The 14,587-nt window shown below is 58.5% G+C and overlaps 3 protein-coding genes across 4 annotated transcripts; 2 read left to right on the top strand and 1 right to left on the bottom strand.

Moving 5' to 3' along the window:
- The first annotated feature begins 549 nt into the window (after positions 1-549).
- LOC310921850 (uncharacterized protein) lies at positions 550-4,110 on the top strand. The gene is made up of 7 exons (XM_083882103.1): positions 550-616; positions 1,287-1,369; positions 1,782-1,914; positions 2,719-2,879; positions 3,079-3,140; positions 3,232-3,298; positions 3,883-4,110. The coding sequence occupies exons 1-7, from the start codon at positions 556-558 to the stop codon at positions 3,955-3,957; spliced, it is 642 nt and encodes a 213-aa protein (XP_083738229.1). The 5' UTR covers positions 550-555; the 3' UTR covers positions 3,958-4,110.
- Positions 4,111-4,334: 224 nt separating this feature from the next.
- LOC310921900 (myeloid-associated differentiation marker-like) lies at positions 4,335-7,293 on the top strand. 2 transcript variants are annotated; one of them, XM_083882161.1, is made up of 2 exons: positions 4,335-4,855; positions 5,680-7,293. In XM_083882161.1, exon 2 carries the CDS (start codon positions 5,688-5,690, stop codon positions 6,555-6,557), a length of 870 nt encoding a protein of 289 aa, XP_083738287.1. In that variant the 5' UTR covers positions 4,335-4,855; positions 5,680-5,687; the 3' UTR covers positions 6,558-7,293. The 2 variants fall into 2 exon arrangements, with proteins under 2 accessions (XP_083738287.1, XP_083738288.1); XM_083882162.1 differs by having other exon boundaries at positions 4,335-4,799.
- A 931-nt stretch (positions 7,294-8,224) lies between these two features.
- On the bottom strand, positions 8,225-9,042 carry LOC310921879 (uncharacterized protein; the record flags this gene model as incomplete). Its single annotated transcript, XM_083882140.1, has 2 exons — positions 8,898-9,042; positions 8,225-8,711 (listed from the first exon to the last, which is right to left on the bottom strand). Exons 1-2 carry the CDS (start codon positions 8,972-8,974, stop codon positions 8,225-8,227), a joined length of 564 nt encoding a protein of 187 aa, XP_083738266.1. The 5' UTR covers positions 8,975-9,042.
- Positions 9,043-14,587: the final 5,545 nt, after the last annotated feature.

The raw sequence follows: 14,587 nt of genomic DNA on the forward strand, positions 1-14,587 counted from the left end.
GGGGGGGAGTTTGGGGGTCTTTGAGTGCCCTGGGTTGGGGATTTGGGGGTCTTTGGGTGCCCTGAGGGCACCTGGGGGGGAGTTTGGGGGTCTTTGGGGAGCCTGGGGGCACCTGGGGGGAGTTTGGGGGTCCTTGGGTAGCCTGGGGCACCTGGGGGGGAGTTTGGGGGTCCTTGGGTACCTTGGGGGCACCTGGGGGGGAGTTTGGGGGTCTTTGGGTGCCCTGGGGGCACCTGGGTTGGGGATTTGGGGTCCCTGGGTGTCTCTCCCCAGACCCCTTTGTGCCTTCAGGGGGGTTTGGGGGTCCCTGGGTACCTTGGGGGTACCTGGGGGGCACCTGGGGGGGGAGTTTGGGGGTCTTTGGGTACCCTGATTTGGGGATTTGGGGGTCCCTGAGTGCCTTGACGGGGGTTTGGGGGTCTTTGGGTACCGTGGTTTGGATATTTGGGGGTCCCCGGGTGCCCCCCAGACCTGGCTCATGGCCGTGTCCCCCCAGCACGGCCCCGCCTGAAGCCCCCAGCCCCCCCAGAAGCCCCCCAGGACCCCCCTGAGGGGATGGAAGAAGAGCTGGAGCCCCCCAAGGAGGAGGAGGAGGAGGAAGAGTCCTGGATGGACGGTGAGGAGGGACAGGGGGGATTTGGGGGGCTCAGGATGGGTTTGGGGGGGTGGGGGGGTGTCCTAGGGCAGTTTGGGGGGGTCCCAAAGGGGCTTGGGGGGGTCCCCAAGGGTGACTTTGGGAGTTCTGGGGGGTCACCAGAGAGGTTTGGGGGGTCCTGGGTGGCTCTGAGGGGATTTGGAGGGGTCCCAGGGTGGGTTTTGGGGTACAGAAAGGTCTCAGGGGGTTCCCATGTTGAATTTTGGGGTTCAGGGGAGTCTCAGGGGGGTTCCATGTTGATTTTTGGGGTTCTCATGGTGGGTTTTGGGGTTCAGGGGGGTCTCAGAGGGGTCCCATGTTGAATTTTGGGGTTCCCAGGATGGATTTTGGGGTTCAGGGGGGTCTCAGGGGGTTCTCAGGATGGATTTGGGGGTTCAGGGGATCCCATGTTAATTTTTGGCATTCCCAGGATGGATTTTGGGGTTCAGGGGGGTCTCAGGGGGTTCCCAGGATGGATTTTGGGGTTCGGGGGGTCTCAGGGGGTTCCCAGGATGGATTTTGGGGTTCGGGGGGTCTCAGGGGGTTCCCAGGATGGATTTTGGGGTTCAGGGGGGTCTCAGGGGGTTCCCAGGATGGATTTTGGGGTTCAGGGGTGTCTCAGGGGGGTCCCAAGTTGATTTTTGGGGTGCAGGGGAGGCACAGACCTTCTCCCAGTTCCTGCTGCTGACGGAGCAGCACCGGGAGCTCCAGGAGCTGCAGCAGCAGGTGGAGCAGGTGGGACCCCCCCAAAACCCCCAAAATCCCCCCAAAACCCCCTCCCAACACCCCAAAACCCCCCAGAGCCACCCCAAACTCCCCCTGGAACCCCACCCCCCCGCCAGACACCCCAAATGTCCCCCCAAGACACCAACAACCACCCAGACCCCCCAAATCCCCCCAGTTCATCCTCTCAGGGACCCCAATATCCCCCTTAAACCCCCCAAAATCCCCCCAAATCCCCCCAAAACCTTCTCCCAACACCCCAAAATCCCCCAGAACCACCCTGAATTCCCCCTGGAACCCCAAAACTCCCCCCAGACACCCCAAATGTCCCCCCAAGACACCACCCAGACCCATCCCCATTCCCTCAGGGACCCCAATATCCCCCTTAGAGCCCCCCCAAACCCCCCAAAATCCCCCTCCCCAGCTCCGGGCAGCAGTGGCAGCAGCAGAGACCCCCGAGGAGCCGGGGGGACCCCCGGGGGACCCCGAATTTGAGCTCCAGGAGCTGCGGGAGCAGGAAAGGCAGGGGAGGGAACAGCTGGAGGAGCTGAGGGCAGGTACAGGGAGGGGAACCCCAAATCTAGAGGGGGATCCAGGATTTTGGGGGAGCACAGAGGTTTGGGGAGGGTGATTGGAGGGTGTTGAAGGGGTTAATTTGATTCCTGGGGGGGAAATTTGGGGTCTGGGGGGAGAAATTTGGGGGTGGGGGGGAAATCTGGGGTCCTGGGGAGGCAATTTTAGGTCCTGAAGGGGAAATTTGGGGTCTGGGTGGGGAAATTTGGGGTCCTGAGGGGGAAATTTGGGGTTGTGAGGGAGAAATTCGGGGTTCTGAAGGAGTTATTTGGGGTCTGGGGAGGCAGTTTGGGGTCCTGAGGGGGAAATTTGGGGTCTGGGGGAGAAATTTGGGGTCTGGATGGAGATATTTGGGGTCCTGAGGGGGAAATTTGGGGTTGTGAGGGAGAAATTCGGGGTCCTGGAGGAGTTATTGGGGTCTGAGGAGGCAGTTTGGGGTCCTGAGGGGGAAATTTGGGGTCCTGGAGGAGTTATTTGGGGTCTGGGGAGGAAGTTTGGGGTCCTGAGGGGGAAATTTGGGGTCTAGGGGGGAAATTCGGGATCCTGAGGCAGCAATTTGGGATCTGGGGGAGCAATTTGGGGTCCTGAAGTGGCAATTTGGGGTCCTGCAGGGGTATTTGGGGTGGCTCTGGAGGGTTTATTTGGGGTTTGGGGGGTCCTGAGGAGCAGTTAAGGGCTGAGGGGTGTAATTTGGGTCTTGGGGAGGGGTCTGTGACTCTGAGGGGACCCCCAGGTTTTGGTGTGCCCCCTGATTTTGGGGGTCCCATGTGTGTGTTGTGCCCACCCAGGGCTGGCAGAGCTGCTGGCCCAGCTGGAGGAGGGACAGGGGGACCCCGACTCCACCCAGGACCCCCTTTGGGACCCTCCTTGGGACCCCCCAGAGAACTCGGACCCCCTGTGGGAGCAGCTCCGGCGTCTGGAATTTGGGGTGACCCGGCTGCTGCTGCGGGTGAGGGGCTGGGGGGGAAACTGGGGGGCTCTGGGGGGGTTTGGGGAGGTTCTGGGGGGGCAATTTTGGGTTTGGCAGCGGGAGAATTTGGGGGAGAAATTTGGGGGTCTGTGGTGGGAATTATGGGGGGGAAAATGGGGGCTTGGGGGGGAGTTTGGGGAGATTTTTGGGGTCCCCCCCTCACTGTCCCCATCTCCAGGGTCCAGCTGGGAACGAGCCCATGCGGGGTCGGCCCCCCCCTCCACGGCCCCCCAGCCCCAGGTGAGACCCCCAGGACCCCCAACCCCACCCTGGCAGTGAGGGGGGTTCCCCCCCTGTCACAGCACCCATGGGTGTCCCCACATCCCCCCAGGGAGGAGGAGGAGGACGAGGAGAGACCCCTGAGCCCCGGCGAGCTGCGGGAGAGGGTCCTAAAAGAGGTGGGGGGGACAGGGACCCATGGGTGGGGTCCTGAGACATGGGTGGGTGGTCCCAGGGCCGTGGGTGGGGTCCTGAGAGATGGGTGGGGGGTCCCAAGCTCACGGATGGAGCTCCTGGGTCCATGGTTGGGGGTCCCAGACTCATGGGTGGGGGTCCTGGGGCCATGAGTGGGGGTCTGGAGCTATGGGCGGGGGTCCCAGGGCCATGGGTGGGGGTCTGGGTCCATGGGTGGAGGTCTGGAGCTATGGCTGGGTGGTCCCAGGGCCATGGGTGGGGTCCTGAGACATGGGTGGGGGTCCCAGATCCATGGGTGGGGTCCTGGGACCATGACAGAGTCCCAGGGGGGGTCCCAGAGCCATGGGTGGGGTCCTGGGTCCATGGGTGGGGGTCCCGGGGCCATGGGTGGGATCCCAGATGCGTGGGTGGGGTCCCAGATCCATGGGTGGGGGTCCCAGGGCCATGGGTGGGGTCTCAGATCCATGGGTGGGGTCCCGGGACCATGACAGAGTCCCGGGGGGGGTCCCAGATCCGTGGGTGGGGGTCCTGGACACCTGAGTCCCCCCTAAGCCCCCTCCTCCCACAGGTGCTGAGCCGCGAGGGACCCCTCCCCACGCCCCGGCTGGATTTGGGGGGGCCCCGGGACCCCCCCCAGCCCTGACCCGCCCCACCGGACGTCGGGGTCCCCCCCACGCGTGTCCCTGTCCCCCCACCCCGTTCCCGCGGAAACCAAATAAATATTTGCTGCGGTCGCGGTTTCGTTGCCCCTGGCAACGGCCAAACTTCCCAAAACAGCCCAAAACGGCCCAAAACGAGCCTGAGAGGGAGGGGGAAGTGGGGCAGGGAGGGGCGGGGGCGCCGCCCTTTGTCCCCCGTGTCACCCCCCCACGGGCTGGGGACACACGTGGGTGCCCCCCCCCCCCCACTCTGGGGACACCCCAGGGACCCCCAGAGCCCCCCCGGGGGTGGCGAGGCCCTGACGTCACTCCCCGGGACCCCCTGACGTCACTGCCCCGGCCACGCCCCGGTGGGCACCGCCCGGAGTGACACGACTGGGACCGGCCGGGCGGAGGGACCCGAGCCCGCCCGAGGGAGACCCGAACCCGCCCGAGGAGACCCGAACCCGCCCGAGGGAGACCCGAGCCCGCCCGAGGGAAGCCGAACCGACAGGAGCCGAACCGCTCCGGAGAGACCCGAACTGGGACTCGGAGGGGAGCCGAACACTCCCGGAGGGACCCGAACTGTCTGAGGGGACCCGAAGGTGCCTGAGGGGACCCGCACCGGGACCTCAACTCCAGAGAGACCCGGACCGGGGGCACCCGAAGCTCTTTGGAGAGACCCGAACCCGAGCCCAGGGAACCCGAACTCGAGCCTGAGGGAACCCGAACCCGCCTGAGGGAGCCCGAACCGCTCGTTACAAACCCCAACCGTCCCGAATTACCGCAACGGGACCGTCCCGTCCGTAACGACCCGAAACCGCCCAAAGGCACCGCACCCGGCACCGTAAGGACCCGAACCGGACCCCCCAAACTCCTCCGGAACAACCCGAACCCACTCGGGTGAGTGCCGGGACCCACCCTGGGGTCTTGAGGGGAAGGGGAGGTGACACAATGAGGGGGATCCCGGGGTGCCTTTCCCCAGCTCAGCCCCCTCCCCTTTGGGGGTCTCCTGTGCCCCTCTGGGGTCTCCCCCAGGCTCCTGGGACCCCCCCCAATCACCCACAGGATGCGGCCAGCGCCCGCTGGGGCGGGGCGACCCCGGGATGAGGCGGGAGGGGGGAAAGGAAGGAGATTCTCCCAGGCCTTATATGGGCACAGCCCTGACCGCCCCCACGGCCCCGCGTGTCCGGGACCCCCCGGACCTCCAGGGTGACCCTCGGGATTCCTGAGATCCCCCGAACGCGGGGAATGTCCCCCTCAATCCCCCAAATTCCCAAAAGCTTCTCAGTTACCTGATACTTCCCCGCCCTCTCCAGCTTCCAATATCCTCCAGCATCCTCCAGTATCCCCAGTACCAAAATCTCCGACTGCTCTCCAGTCCTTAATTCCACCCCCAGTCTCCTCAAATCCTATTGATGCTCCCCAAACCCTTCCAGCCCCCCGATATCCCCAATACCCCCCTGAGCCCCTCATCTCTCCACAGCCCCTGTTCCCTCTCTGCTGTGTGCAGACTCTCAGCCCCTCAATACCTGAGGGTAAAAATTTATTCCTGATACCCCCCAACCCCATTAACCCCTGATATCCCGGGTACCCCGGCAGCTTCAATACCTCCAACCCCCCATATCCCCCAATACCCTGAATACCCACCCAGCACCCCAATAACCCTGAAGACCCCCTCCAGCCCCAACACTCCCAATCCCCCTGACTGCCCCATCTCTCCACAGCCCCCAGGATGCCCCCTCCGTGCCGCCCCCAGTCCATTCTCCGCTGCGTCCAGGCCTTCAGTGCCCTCCTGGCGCTGGCACTGGCAGCGGCCCCCGGCTATTGGAACCCAGGCGAGGGCGACGGCTGCTTGTCCGCCTGGGCCTTGTCCTTCATCTTCACCACCCTCCTCCTCCTCAACGACGCCTTCAACCGCCCGCTGCCCCGCCGCGACCTCCCGCTGACCCTGGCCATGGCCGCCGCCATGGCTTGCGCCACCGCCACCATCCTGTGGCCGCTGGGTCACCTGCGGGGACAGGAGGGTTGGCACGGCCGCCCCCGCGCCCTCCGCGCCACCGCCACGGCCGCTTCGGTCATCGCCACGCTGGCCTACGCCGCCGAGGTGGCCCGCGACCGGGCGCGACCCGGAGAGGCCGCCCCGTACCTGGCCACCCCCTCGGGGCTGCTCAAGGTGGCCGAAGCCTTCCTGGCCCTCGTCCTCCTCGGGATGTCGGCCGAGCTGGGCGCGGCGTCGGGGCCTGAGGCCTTGCGCTGGTGCCTGGGCATTTACTGCGTGTCCTTCGTGCTGGGGGTGCTGCTGGTCGGGAGCTGCCTGCTGGGCTGGGGCTGGTGCGGGTGGATGCGGGACCCCGAGGGGATGCGCTGGGGGCTGGGGATCTACACGGGGCTGGGGGTGGTGGCCTACGGGGCGGCCACGGTGCTGTGGGCGCTCTACAGCTTCTCGGAAGACTTGGGGGGCCAGCCACGGAGACCCTACGGGTGCCCCGCCACCTGCGCCTGGGACAGGAAGGTGCTGGTGGCTGTGCTCACCGGCCTCAATTTAGTGGCGTTCGGGGTGGATTTGGGGCAGACGGGCAGGTTGGTGCTGTTGAGGGCCTGAGGGGGCACTCCGGGGTGAGTGGGGGGGGGATCCTGGGGGAGTCAGAAGTTTAAGGGGGGTCTGGGGTCTGCCACAGGTAGGGATCAGGGCCTTGATGGGGGTCTGGGTGCTCTCCTGGGGTGGGATCAGGCTCCCAAAGGATCATTCTGTGGGGCAGGTTTGGGGCCTGGGAGGGTATTGGGATCCTGATGGGGGTCTGGGCTCACCCCAGGGAGGGTTCCAGCTTCTTTGGGGGTCTGGGGTCCTCTCCTGCGGGGGGATCAGTCTCCTAACAGGAGTCCTGGATTCTCTATAGAGCAGGATTGAGCCCTAATGGTGGTCCAGGGGTCACCCCAGGGTGGGATTGGGATGCTAATGGAGGTCTGGGGTCTCCTCTTGGGATGAGATCAAGCCCCTAATGGGAGTCTGGATCCTCTCTGGGGTAGAATCTGGCCCTTATCAAGATCAGGGTCCCCTTTGGGATGATACTGGGACCCTAATGGGGATCCTGGTTCTTTTATGGGGTGGGATTTAGCCCTTGATAGGGGTCTGGGGTCCCCACCAGGGTGGGATTGGGTGCCTAAATGGGTTCTGGGGCCTCTATGGGGCAGGATCTGGTGCCTGTGGGGGTCTGGGATGAAGTGCCTGAGGGATCCTTCCTGGAGGGATGTTGGGATCATAAGGGGGTCTTGGGGAGGGGGGACACCACTGAGGCCTTAATTTGAGGGATGGAGATGTGTTGTCATTAAAGGAATATTTCTGCTTCTTAATGAGCTGCTGAGTGTCTGTGACGGGGCAATGAGGAGGGGAAATGTGAGAGGAAAATGATGGGCAACACGAGGGGGAAAAGGGCACAAAATGTGAGGGGAAAAGTAGTGAGAAATGTGAGGGGAAAAAGAGCGGGAAACATGAGGGGAGAAAAAGGGCGGGAAACATGAGGGGAGAAAAAGGGCGGGAAACGTGAGGGGAGAAAAGGGCGGGAAACGTGAGGGGAGAAAAGGGCGGGAAACGTGAGGGGAGAAAAGGGCGGGAAACGTGAGGGAGAAAAGGGCGGGAAACGTGAGGGGAGAAAAGGGCGGGAAATGTGAGGGGAGAAAAGGGCGGGAAACGTGAAGGGAAAAAATGACAGGAAATGTGAGGGGAGTAATAGGGAGGAAATTATAAGGAAAAAAAACAGGAAACAGGAGGGAAAAAGGGGAGGAAACCTGTGGGTAAAAATGGCAGAAAACACAAGGGGGAAAAAAGAGCAGGAAATGTGGGGGTAAAAATGGGAGAAATGTGCATCTCAGTTCCTCAGGTCCTGAAAATAAAGTCCAGACTGTGGAATTTGCTGAGAAAAAAGATCTGGGCGGCTGTTATTGAGCGAAAGCAAAAAGGGGGAAAAAGAGGTTGTGGGAAGGGCACTCCAAAAGAGAGACTGGGACATCCCAAGCCTGGGACGTTTGTGAGGGTCCAGAGGTCTCTCCAAGGTTCTTCTGGTGCCCAAGAGGTTCTGCTGAAGTTTCTTGTGGAGAGTCTGCAGCGTTCCAGAGGTGCCTACAGGTTTCCAGAGGTGGCAACAAGTTTCTAGATGTGTCTGTGGGGTTCTACATGTGTCTATGGGTTTCTGGGGATGTCTGCAGGGTTCTCAGGCAATCCTTGTGGTTTGAGGGCTGTCCATGAGGTCCCACTGAAGGTCTCACGCGTTCTCACTTCTCCTGGAAGTGTCTTGCTCGGCAGGACGTCGCTGTCCTGTCTTCATTGCCTGAGTTCCTCTGGTCCTCCACCTCCACTGTGATAGCAGCATGTCGGGCTCTGGACAAGGTGGCCGTCACCTTGACAGGGCCGGTGATCAGCTGGCCTTGCTCCTGGGATTCCTTGAGGATGATGAAGGGGAACCCGAAGTTTTGCTTGGAGGAGGCGCGGGAGATGGTGACCAGGCGGTCATAGGCTGCCTCCAGGTCCCCCTTGTGAACCTTGTCCACAGACAGCTCCAGGCCCATCTCCACGGAAAATCTGTTGTAATCGATGGGGTTGGAGAAGTAGATGGCCATGGTGAAGGACTCGGCCTCAAAGGCCAGGACCCCGTTACAGCCCCAGAACCAGGAGTTGTTCATGAACTTGTAGGTGCTGGAGGAGCCGGGGGGCACCGAAGGCTGAGAGGACTTGAGGCTGTGGCCGCTGTAGAAGTAGGTCCTGGAAAGAGGAATTGGTCATAGAAGGGCAGTGGGAGCACAGGGAAGTTCCTCCACCACCACTGGGAGGTGCTGGGACCTTGGAGATGATCCCAACCCAGAGACGATCCCAGCCCGGGATGGAAATCACACATAGAGCTGCCTCTCCCTGAACCCCGAGGGTCCCCCCGCTGTCCCCCAGCCTCACCTGGGGTTAGTCAGGGTGATGTTCCGGGTCTTGTTGGAGATCTCGATCTCCACAGTGCGGCTGATGTTCAATCCCATCCTGGCTCGGGATCAGCTCTGGGATCTCCTCAGCTCCAGGATCTCCTCAGCTCCAGGATCTCCTCAGCTCCAGGTGTAGAAGCATCCGAGACTTACAGGGACAAGGGACTCTGCAAACCTGAGATATTCTAGAATACGTGGATTTATTGCAAGGGTCGTGGGTAGAAAGGGCCTTCCCTTCAGCCCCCAGCCTCGGCTGAAGGGAAGTTCCAGAGAGAGAGAACGAGAGAGAGAGCAAGAGCGTAAGCTGGCAAGAAGAGGGGAGAGAGCTCGAGAAACATGGCAGGAGTCAGAGTGCAGGGGGAAGAGAGAAGAGAAGAGGGGACAGGGCGAAGAGGAAAACCAAGAGAGCAGAGCTAGGGAATACCAAGAGGGTGAAGAGGGCAAAGAGAGAAGAGAAGAGAAGAGAAGAGAAGAGAAGAGAAGCGAAAGGTAGGAGAGCCAAGACAAGGGAGCAGGGACCAGAGCGTGAAGAGAAGAGAGCGAGGTCCAGGTTACAATACATTATATCTCCTTTTGTGATGAATATTCTAATTTACAGTGACCAACCAATACAAGACACAAAACCCTGTAGAATCTACATACAGCCTATAAGAACTACTACATTACCATGTGTTATATTTTAAACTCTAAAAACTACTCTTTAGACTTTTCTGTTTTGCTACATTGACCTTTGGATCCCTCAGCCAGCAGAAAGGTCTTGTTCAATCAGAAGGGATTTTCTTTCAGCTGGCCAGGCTATTCTCTTCAGGTTATATAGTAACTAAGACTTGGTATCCTACAACTCAAAGTACGCTTTCATTTCAATTACAGGTTTCACATTTTCAGAATCTTTTGCTAAGCAATCATATTTATAAGGTTTCCCTGATTCATCTTTCCCAACAGGGTAGGAGTGACTGCTGGGATGTGGAATGGGATAAACCAGTTACTCCAGTTCAGTTGAAGAATGAGACCAGTTAAACCAGTTCCACTGGAGAAATGAACCAGTTAAACCAGTTCCCCTAGGGATTTTACCCAGTTAAACCATTTTGACTGGAGATTAGACCAGTTAAACCATTTTGAGTGGAGATTTTTTTAAACCAGTTAAACCAGTTCAGTTGGAGAAATAAATCAGTTAAACCAGTTATATTGCAGAGTTAAACCAGCAATACCAGTTACACCAGTTAAATGTGCTACATTAGAGGATTAAACCAGCTAAGGCAGTTATATTGGAGAATGAAACCAGTCAAACCAGTTACACCAGATAAACCAGTTAACACCCCATTTAGTGCCCCTTAGAGGGACTCTGACCCACCCCCCCAGAGCACCCCCATGTACCTGCCCCAGGTGTGTCCCTCCTGAGCCAGGGACATCTCGGGACTGGCGACTTCAGGGATGCACAAAATTCCAGGAAGTTTTGAGTTAATCCACATGGAATTTTCTAACGGTGCCAAAATTTGATGGGCAGGAGGGGGCTGGGTTTGTGAAGTCCCTGACCAAACCGAAAGCATTCATTTCTGAGAAATCAGCTGCTGTTGGTGAGTTAGAGTTGAAGTTGATTGTTTCTGAGGGGGAAAACGGCCCTGGCTGTGCTGAGGAGGAGACCCCAGAGTGAGGGGAGAAGGGGCTGGAGCCAGGGAGAGCCCAGAGCTGAGAAAGAGATTCTGCAGCTGAAGAAAAGATTCTGGAGCTGAGGAGATCTTGAACCAGGATGGGGGCATCGCCGAGCCGCTCTGTGGAGATGCATATCTCCAACAGGACCCGGAACTTCACCCTGAAGAACCCCAGGTGAGGCTGAGGAGGGACTGGGGGGATCCTTGGGGTGCAGCTCGGGGTGGGATCTCCATCCCATGGAGGGATCAACTCCAGGGGTTGTTCCATCCCCTACTGGTCCCACCAGCATCTCCCACTGATCCCACCCCATTTCTCCCCCCAGGACCCACTTTGTAAGGGGCCAGTGCAGTCATTCCTCCCTGCCAGAGCTGTCCCCTGGCTCCAGAGGCATCTGCCTCTTCTCGGACAACTCCTCATCCTCGGGTGTGAAGGGGGTCCTGGTCTATGAGGCCGAGTCCTTCACCTTGGCCGTCTACTTCTCCAACCCCACCGATGAGAAATCTTCCCTGGTGCTGGGCCTGGAGCTGTCCTTAGGTAAGGCCCACCTGGACAGGCTGGTGGAAACCTACATCCGCATGGCCAATAACAACTACACCACCTGCAGCCCAGACATCAAATTCAATCGTGTCGTTGTGAGCCCGAGGCAAGGGACCGTCCAGGTGAGCCGCGGCCCCATCAAGGTGAGGGCCACCATGTCCTACGCCTGCAAATGCCAGCTTGAGATGTTGGTGGAGGAAAAGGGGGGATCAGTGAAGGAAGCTGGGATTGAGGACCTGTGTCTAGATATAACTATGATGAAACTCTGCCTCAAGACACGCTACCAGGAGAAGTGAGAACCCACAGGACCTTCAAGGGCATCTTGTGGACAGCGCTGGAACTGCATGGCTGACCTTTCTTTGCTTTGCTCAATAAAAGTGTGATTTTTGATCCACAGAGTTGAAAATCAGGATTTGGGATCTGGAAGGGTCTGGGATGGGAGCGTGAGGGTGGGAAACCTTGGGATCTGGGTGAATCTGGGAATTGGTGTTGGAGGTGAGAGGCTTGGGGTTTTGGGGGATAGACCCTGGATGTGGGAAAAACAATCTGGGATCTGGAGGTGTTCAGGGATTGGGGTGGTATTTGGGATTGGGGAAGGTATTTGGGGTTGGGGGGGTCTGCAGGTGTCACCTCAGGTACCTGCCCCAGGTGTGTCCCTCCTGAGCCAGGGATATCCCGGGATCGACGACTTCAGGGATGCACCAAATCCAGGAGAATTTTGGGTCTAATCCCATAGGATTCCATCAAATAATTAATGGAGGACAAGGATCCCACTCCTCCCACAAATCTAATCCCAAATCCCACTCCTAAATCCCAAATATCCCCCTGCATCCCCTGTCCCCATTTTCCACTCCAGATCCCAAATTCTCCTCACTCCCAATCCCGGATTCTTTCCTGGATCCAGAAATCCTCCCTATTTTCCCAAAAATCCCCCCAAATCCCTCCCCACATCCCAAATCTCCCCCTCTTCCCCAACCCTCCCAGACCCCAAAATTCCCAGTTTTTCACCACATGGATCAAGTGCAAAAATTCCTGTTTTATTCAGCAAAGCAAAAAGAAACAAGGGGAGGGGGGCCAGGGTTGGGGTACCTGGGGGTGGTTTGGGGGTCCCAGTGGGGTCTCCCCAAATTTTGGTGACTGTCCCCCATGGGGATCTCCCCCTCCATCACTCTGGGGGTCACCAAATGCCTGATTTGGGGTTGTCCCTTGGTGTTTTGAGGATCTTCGAGGGAATGATCCCCCCAAATCCTACAATTCCACCTCAAATTCCACAAAAACCACCTCAAATGGAAACGTGAGGGGAATAAGGGCAGGAAATGTGAGGGGAGAAAAGGGCGGGAAACGTGAGGGAGAAAAGGGCGGGAAACGTGAGGGAGAAAAGGGCGGGAAACGTGAGGGGAGAAAAGGGCGGGAAACGTGAGGGAGAAAAGGGCGGGAAACGTGAGGGGAGAAAAGGGCGGGAAACGTGAGGGGAGAAAAGGGCGGGAAACGTGAGGGAGAAAAGGGCGGGAAACGTGAGGGAGAAAAGGGCGGGAAACCTGTGTGTAAAAATTGCAGAAATCATGAGAGGACAAAAGGGTGAGAAATGTGGGGGTAAAGTAATAATGCGGGAAATGTGCATCCCAATTCCCAAGGTGCCTCCTCTCCACAATGAAGGGCAGACTGGGGAAGTTGCTGTGACTCTTCATTTCTGAGGGGCTCATGGGGCCTTTGTCGCCCGTGCCATCTTCTTCCTCACCACCATGGGCTTAAATCAGCTACATTGAGGAGTCAAACCAGCAGTACCAGTTGACTTTGTTACATTAGAGAATCATACCAGTTAAACTAGTTCTATTGGAGAATTAAACCAGTCAAACCAGCTACACCAATTTAACCAGTTAAGTCACAATGATCATCCACTCTTCCTGCTCTTGACATTTCCAGTTCTAAGCCCCCTCCACAGACTTCAACCGTCACTCCATTTCTGGGGGAGTTCCATTCAGTGCCCCTTAGAGGGACCCTAGACCTGTCTCCAGAGCACCCCCAGGTACCTGCCCCAGGTGTGTCCATCCCCAGCCAGGGACATCCCAGAACTGGCAACTTCAGGGATGCACAAAATTCCAGGATGTTTCTCTCCATACGGAATTCTGTAATGGTGACAAAGTTCAAAGTGAAGGAAGGGTCTGGGTGGGTAAAATCCCCAGTGAAATCAAAAGCTCTTATCAGAGAAATCAGCTGCTGATTTTGATCACTTCGATCTGAAGTTGGTCGTTTTGGTGGAGGAAAACGGCCCTGGCTGTGCCGAGGAGAAGATGCTGGAGTGGGGAGAGAAGTGTCTGGAGCCAGGGAGAGCCCAGAGCTGAGGAGATTCTGGAGCTGAGAAGATCCTGTGCCAGGATGGGCTTGAATTTCAGTCGCTTTGTGGAGGTCCAGATCTCCAACAACACCCGGAACATCGCCCTGAAGAACCCCAGGTGAGGCTGGTGGGGCATTGGGGGAACCCTCAGGGTGCAGCTCTGAGTGGGATCTCCATCCCATGGAGGGATTGACTCCCAGGGGTTGTTCCATCCCCTACTGGTCCCACCAGCATCTCCCACTGATTCCACCCCATTTCTCCCCCCAGGACCTACTTCAACTGCGGCCACTGCTCTGTTTCCCCCAAGTCCCCTGGCTCCAGTGACACCTGCAAGTTCCCAGGCAGTTACCCGTTCTGGGGCGTGGTGGGGATCCTGGTCTATGAACCCGAGTCCTTCACCGTGGCCATCCACTTCTCCAACCCTGTCAACTACAACAGATTTCCCATGGATCTGGGCCTGGAGCTGTCCCCAGGTAAGGCCCACCCGGGCAGGCTGGAGGACACCTACACCCTCATCGCCAATGGCACCTACTCCAGCTCCTGTCCAGACATTAAATTCAGCCGCGTCGTCGTGGGCAAGAGACACAGGATCGTCCAGGTGAGCGATGGCCCCATCAAGGTGACGGCCACCATGTCCAGCACCAGCCACTCTGTCCTCAAGGTGGTGCTGGAGGAACAGGAAGGATAGGCGGAGGAAGCCGGGACAGAAAACTCCCGTTGAAGGAGACACTACCAGGAGAAGTGAGAACATGCAGGACCTTCTTTGGGGCCTCGTGGACAGCCCTGGAATCATATGGACGGCCTGAGATCCCTGCAGACATCCCCAGAACCCCATAGATCCATCTAGAACCTCACGGGCATTTCTCAAAACTCATAGACACCTTCAGAACCCAGCAGATACCTCTAGAACCCCCACAGACACAATTAGAACCCCATAAGTGTATCTAGAACCCCTCAGACACCCCTAGAAGCCCCATAGCCACATCTAGAACACTGTACATTTCTGTAGAACTCAGTTGACACTGCTAGAGCCCCATAGTCTTCTAGAACGACATAGGTGCATGTAGAACCCCACAGGCACCTCGAGAACTCCTCACACACCTAAGGAACCTCCAGCAGAACCTCCTGGGCACCAGGAGAACCTCTGA

This window comes from Zosterops lateralis (assembly GCF_965231275.1).
Source record: "Zosterops lateralis genome assembly, chromosome: 37".
Classification (NCBI taxonomy): Eukaryota; Metazoa; Chordata; class Aves; order Passeriformes; family Zosteropidae; genus Zosterops; species Zosterops lateralis.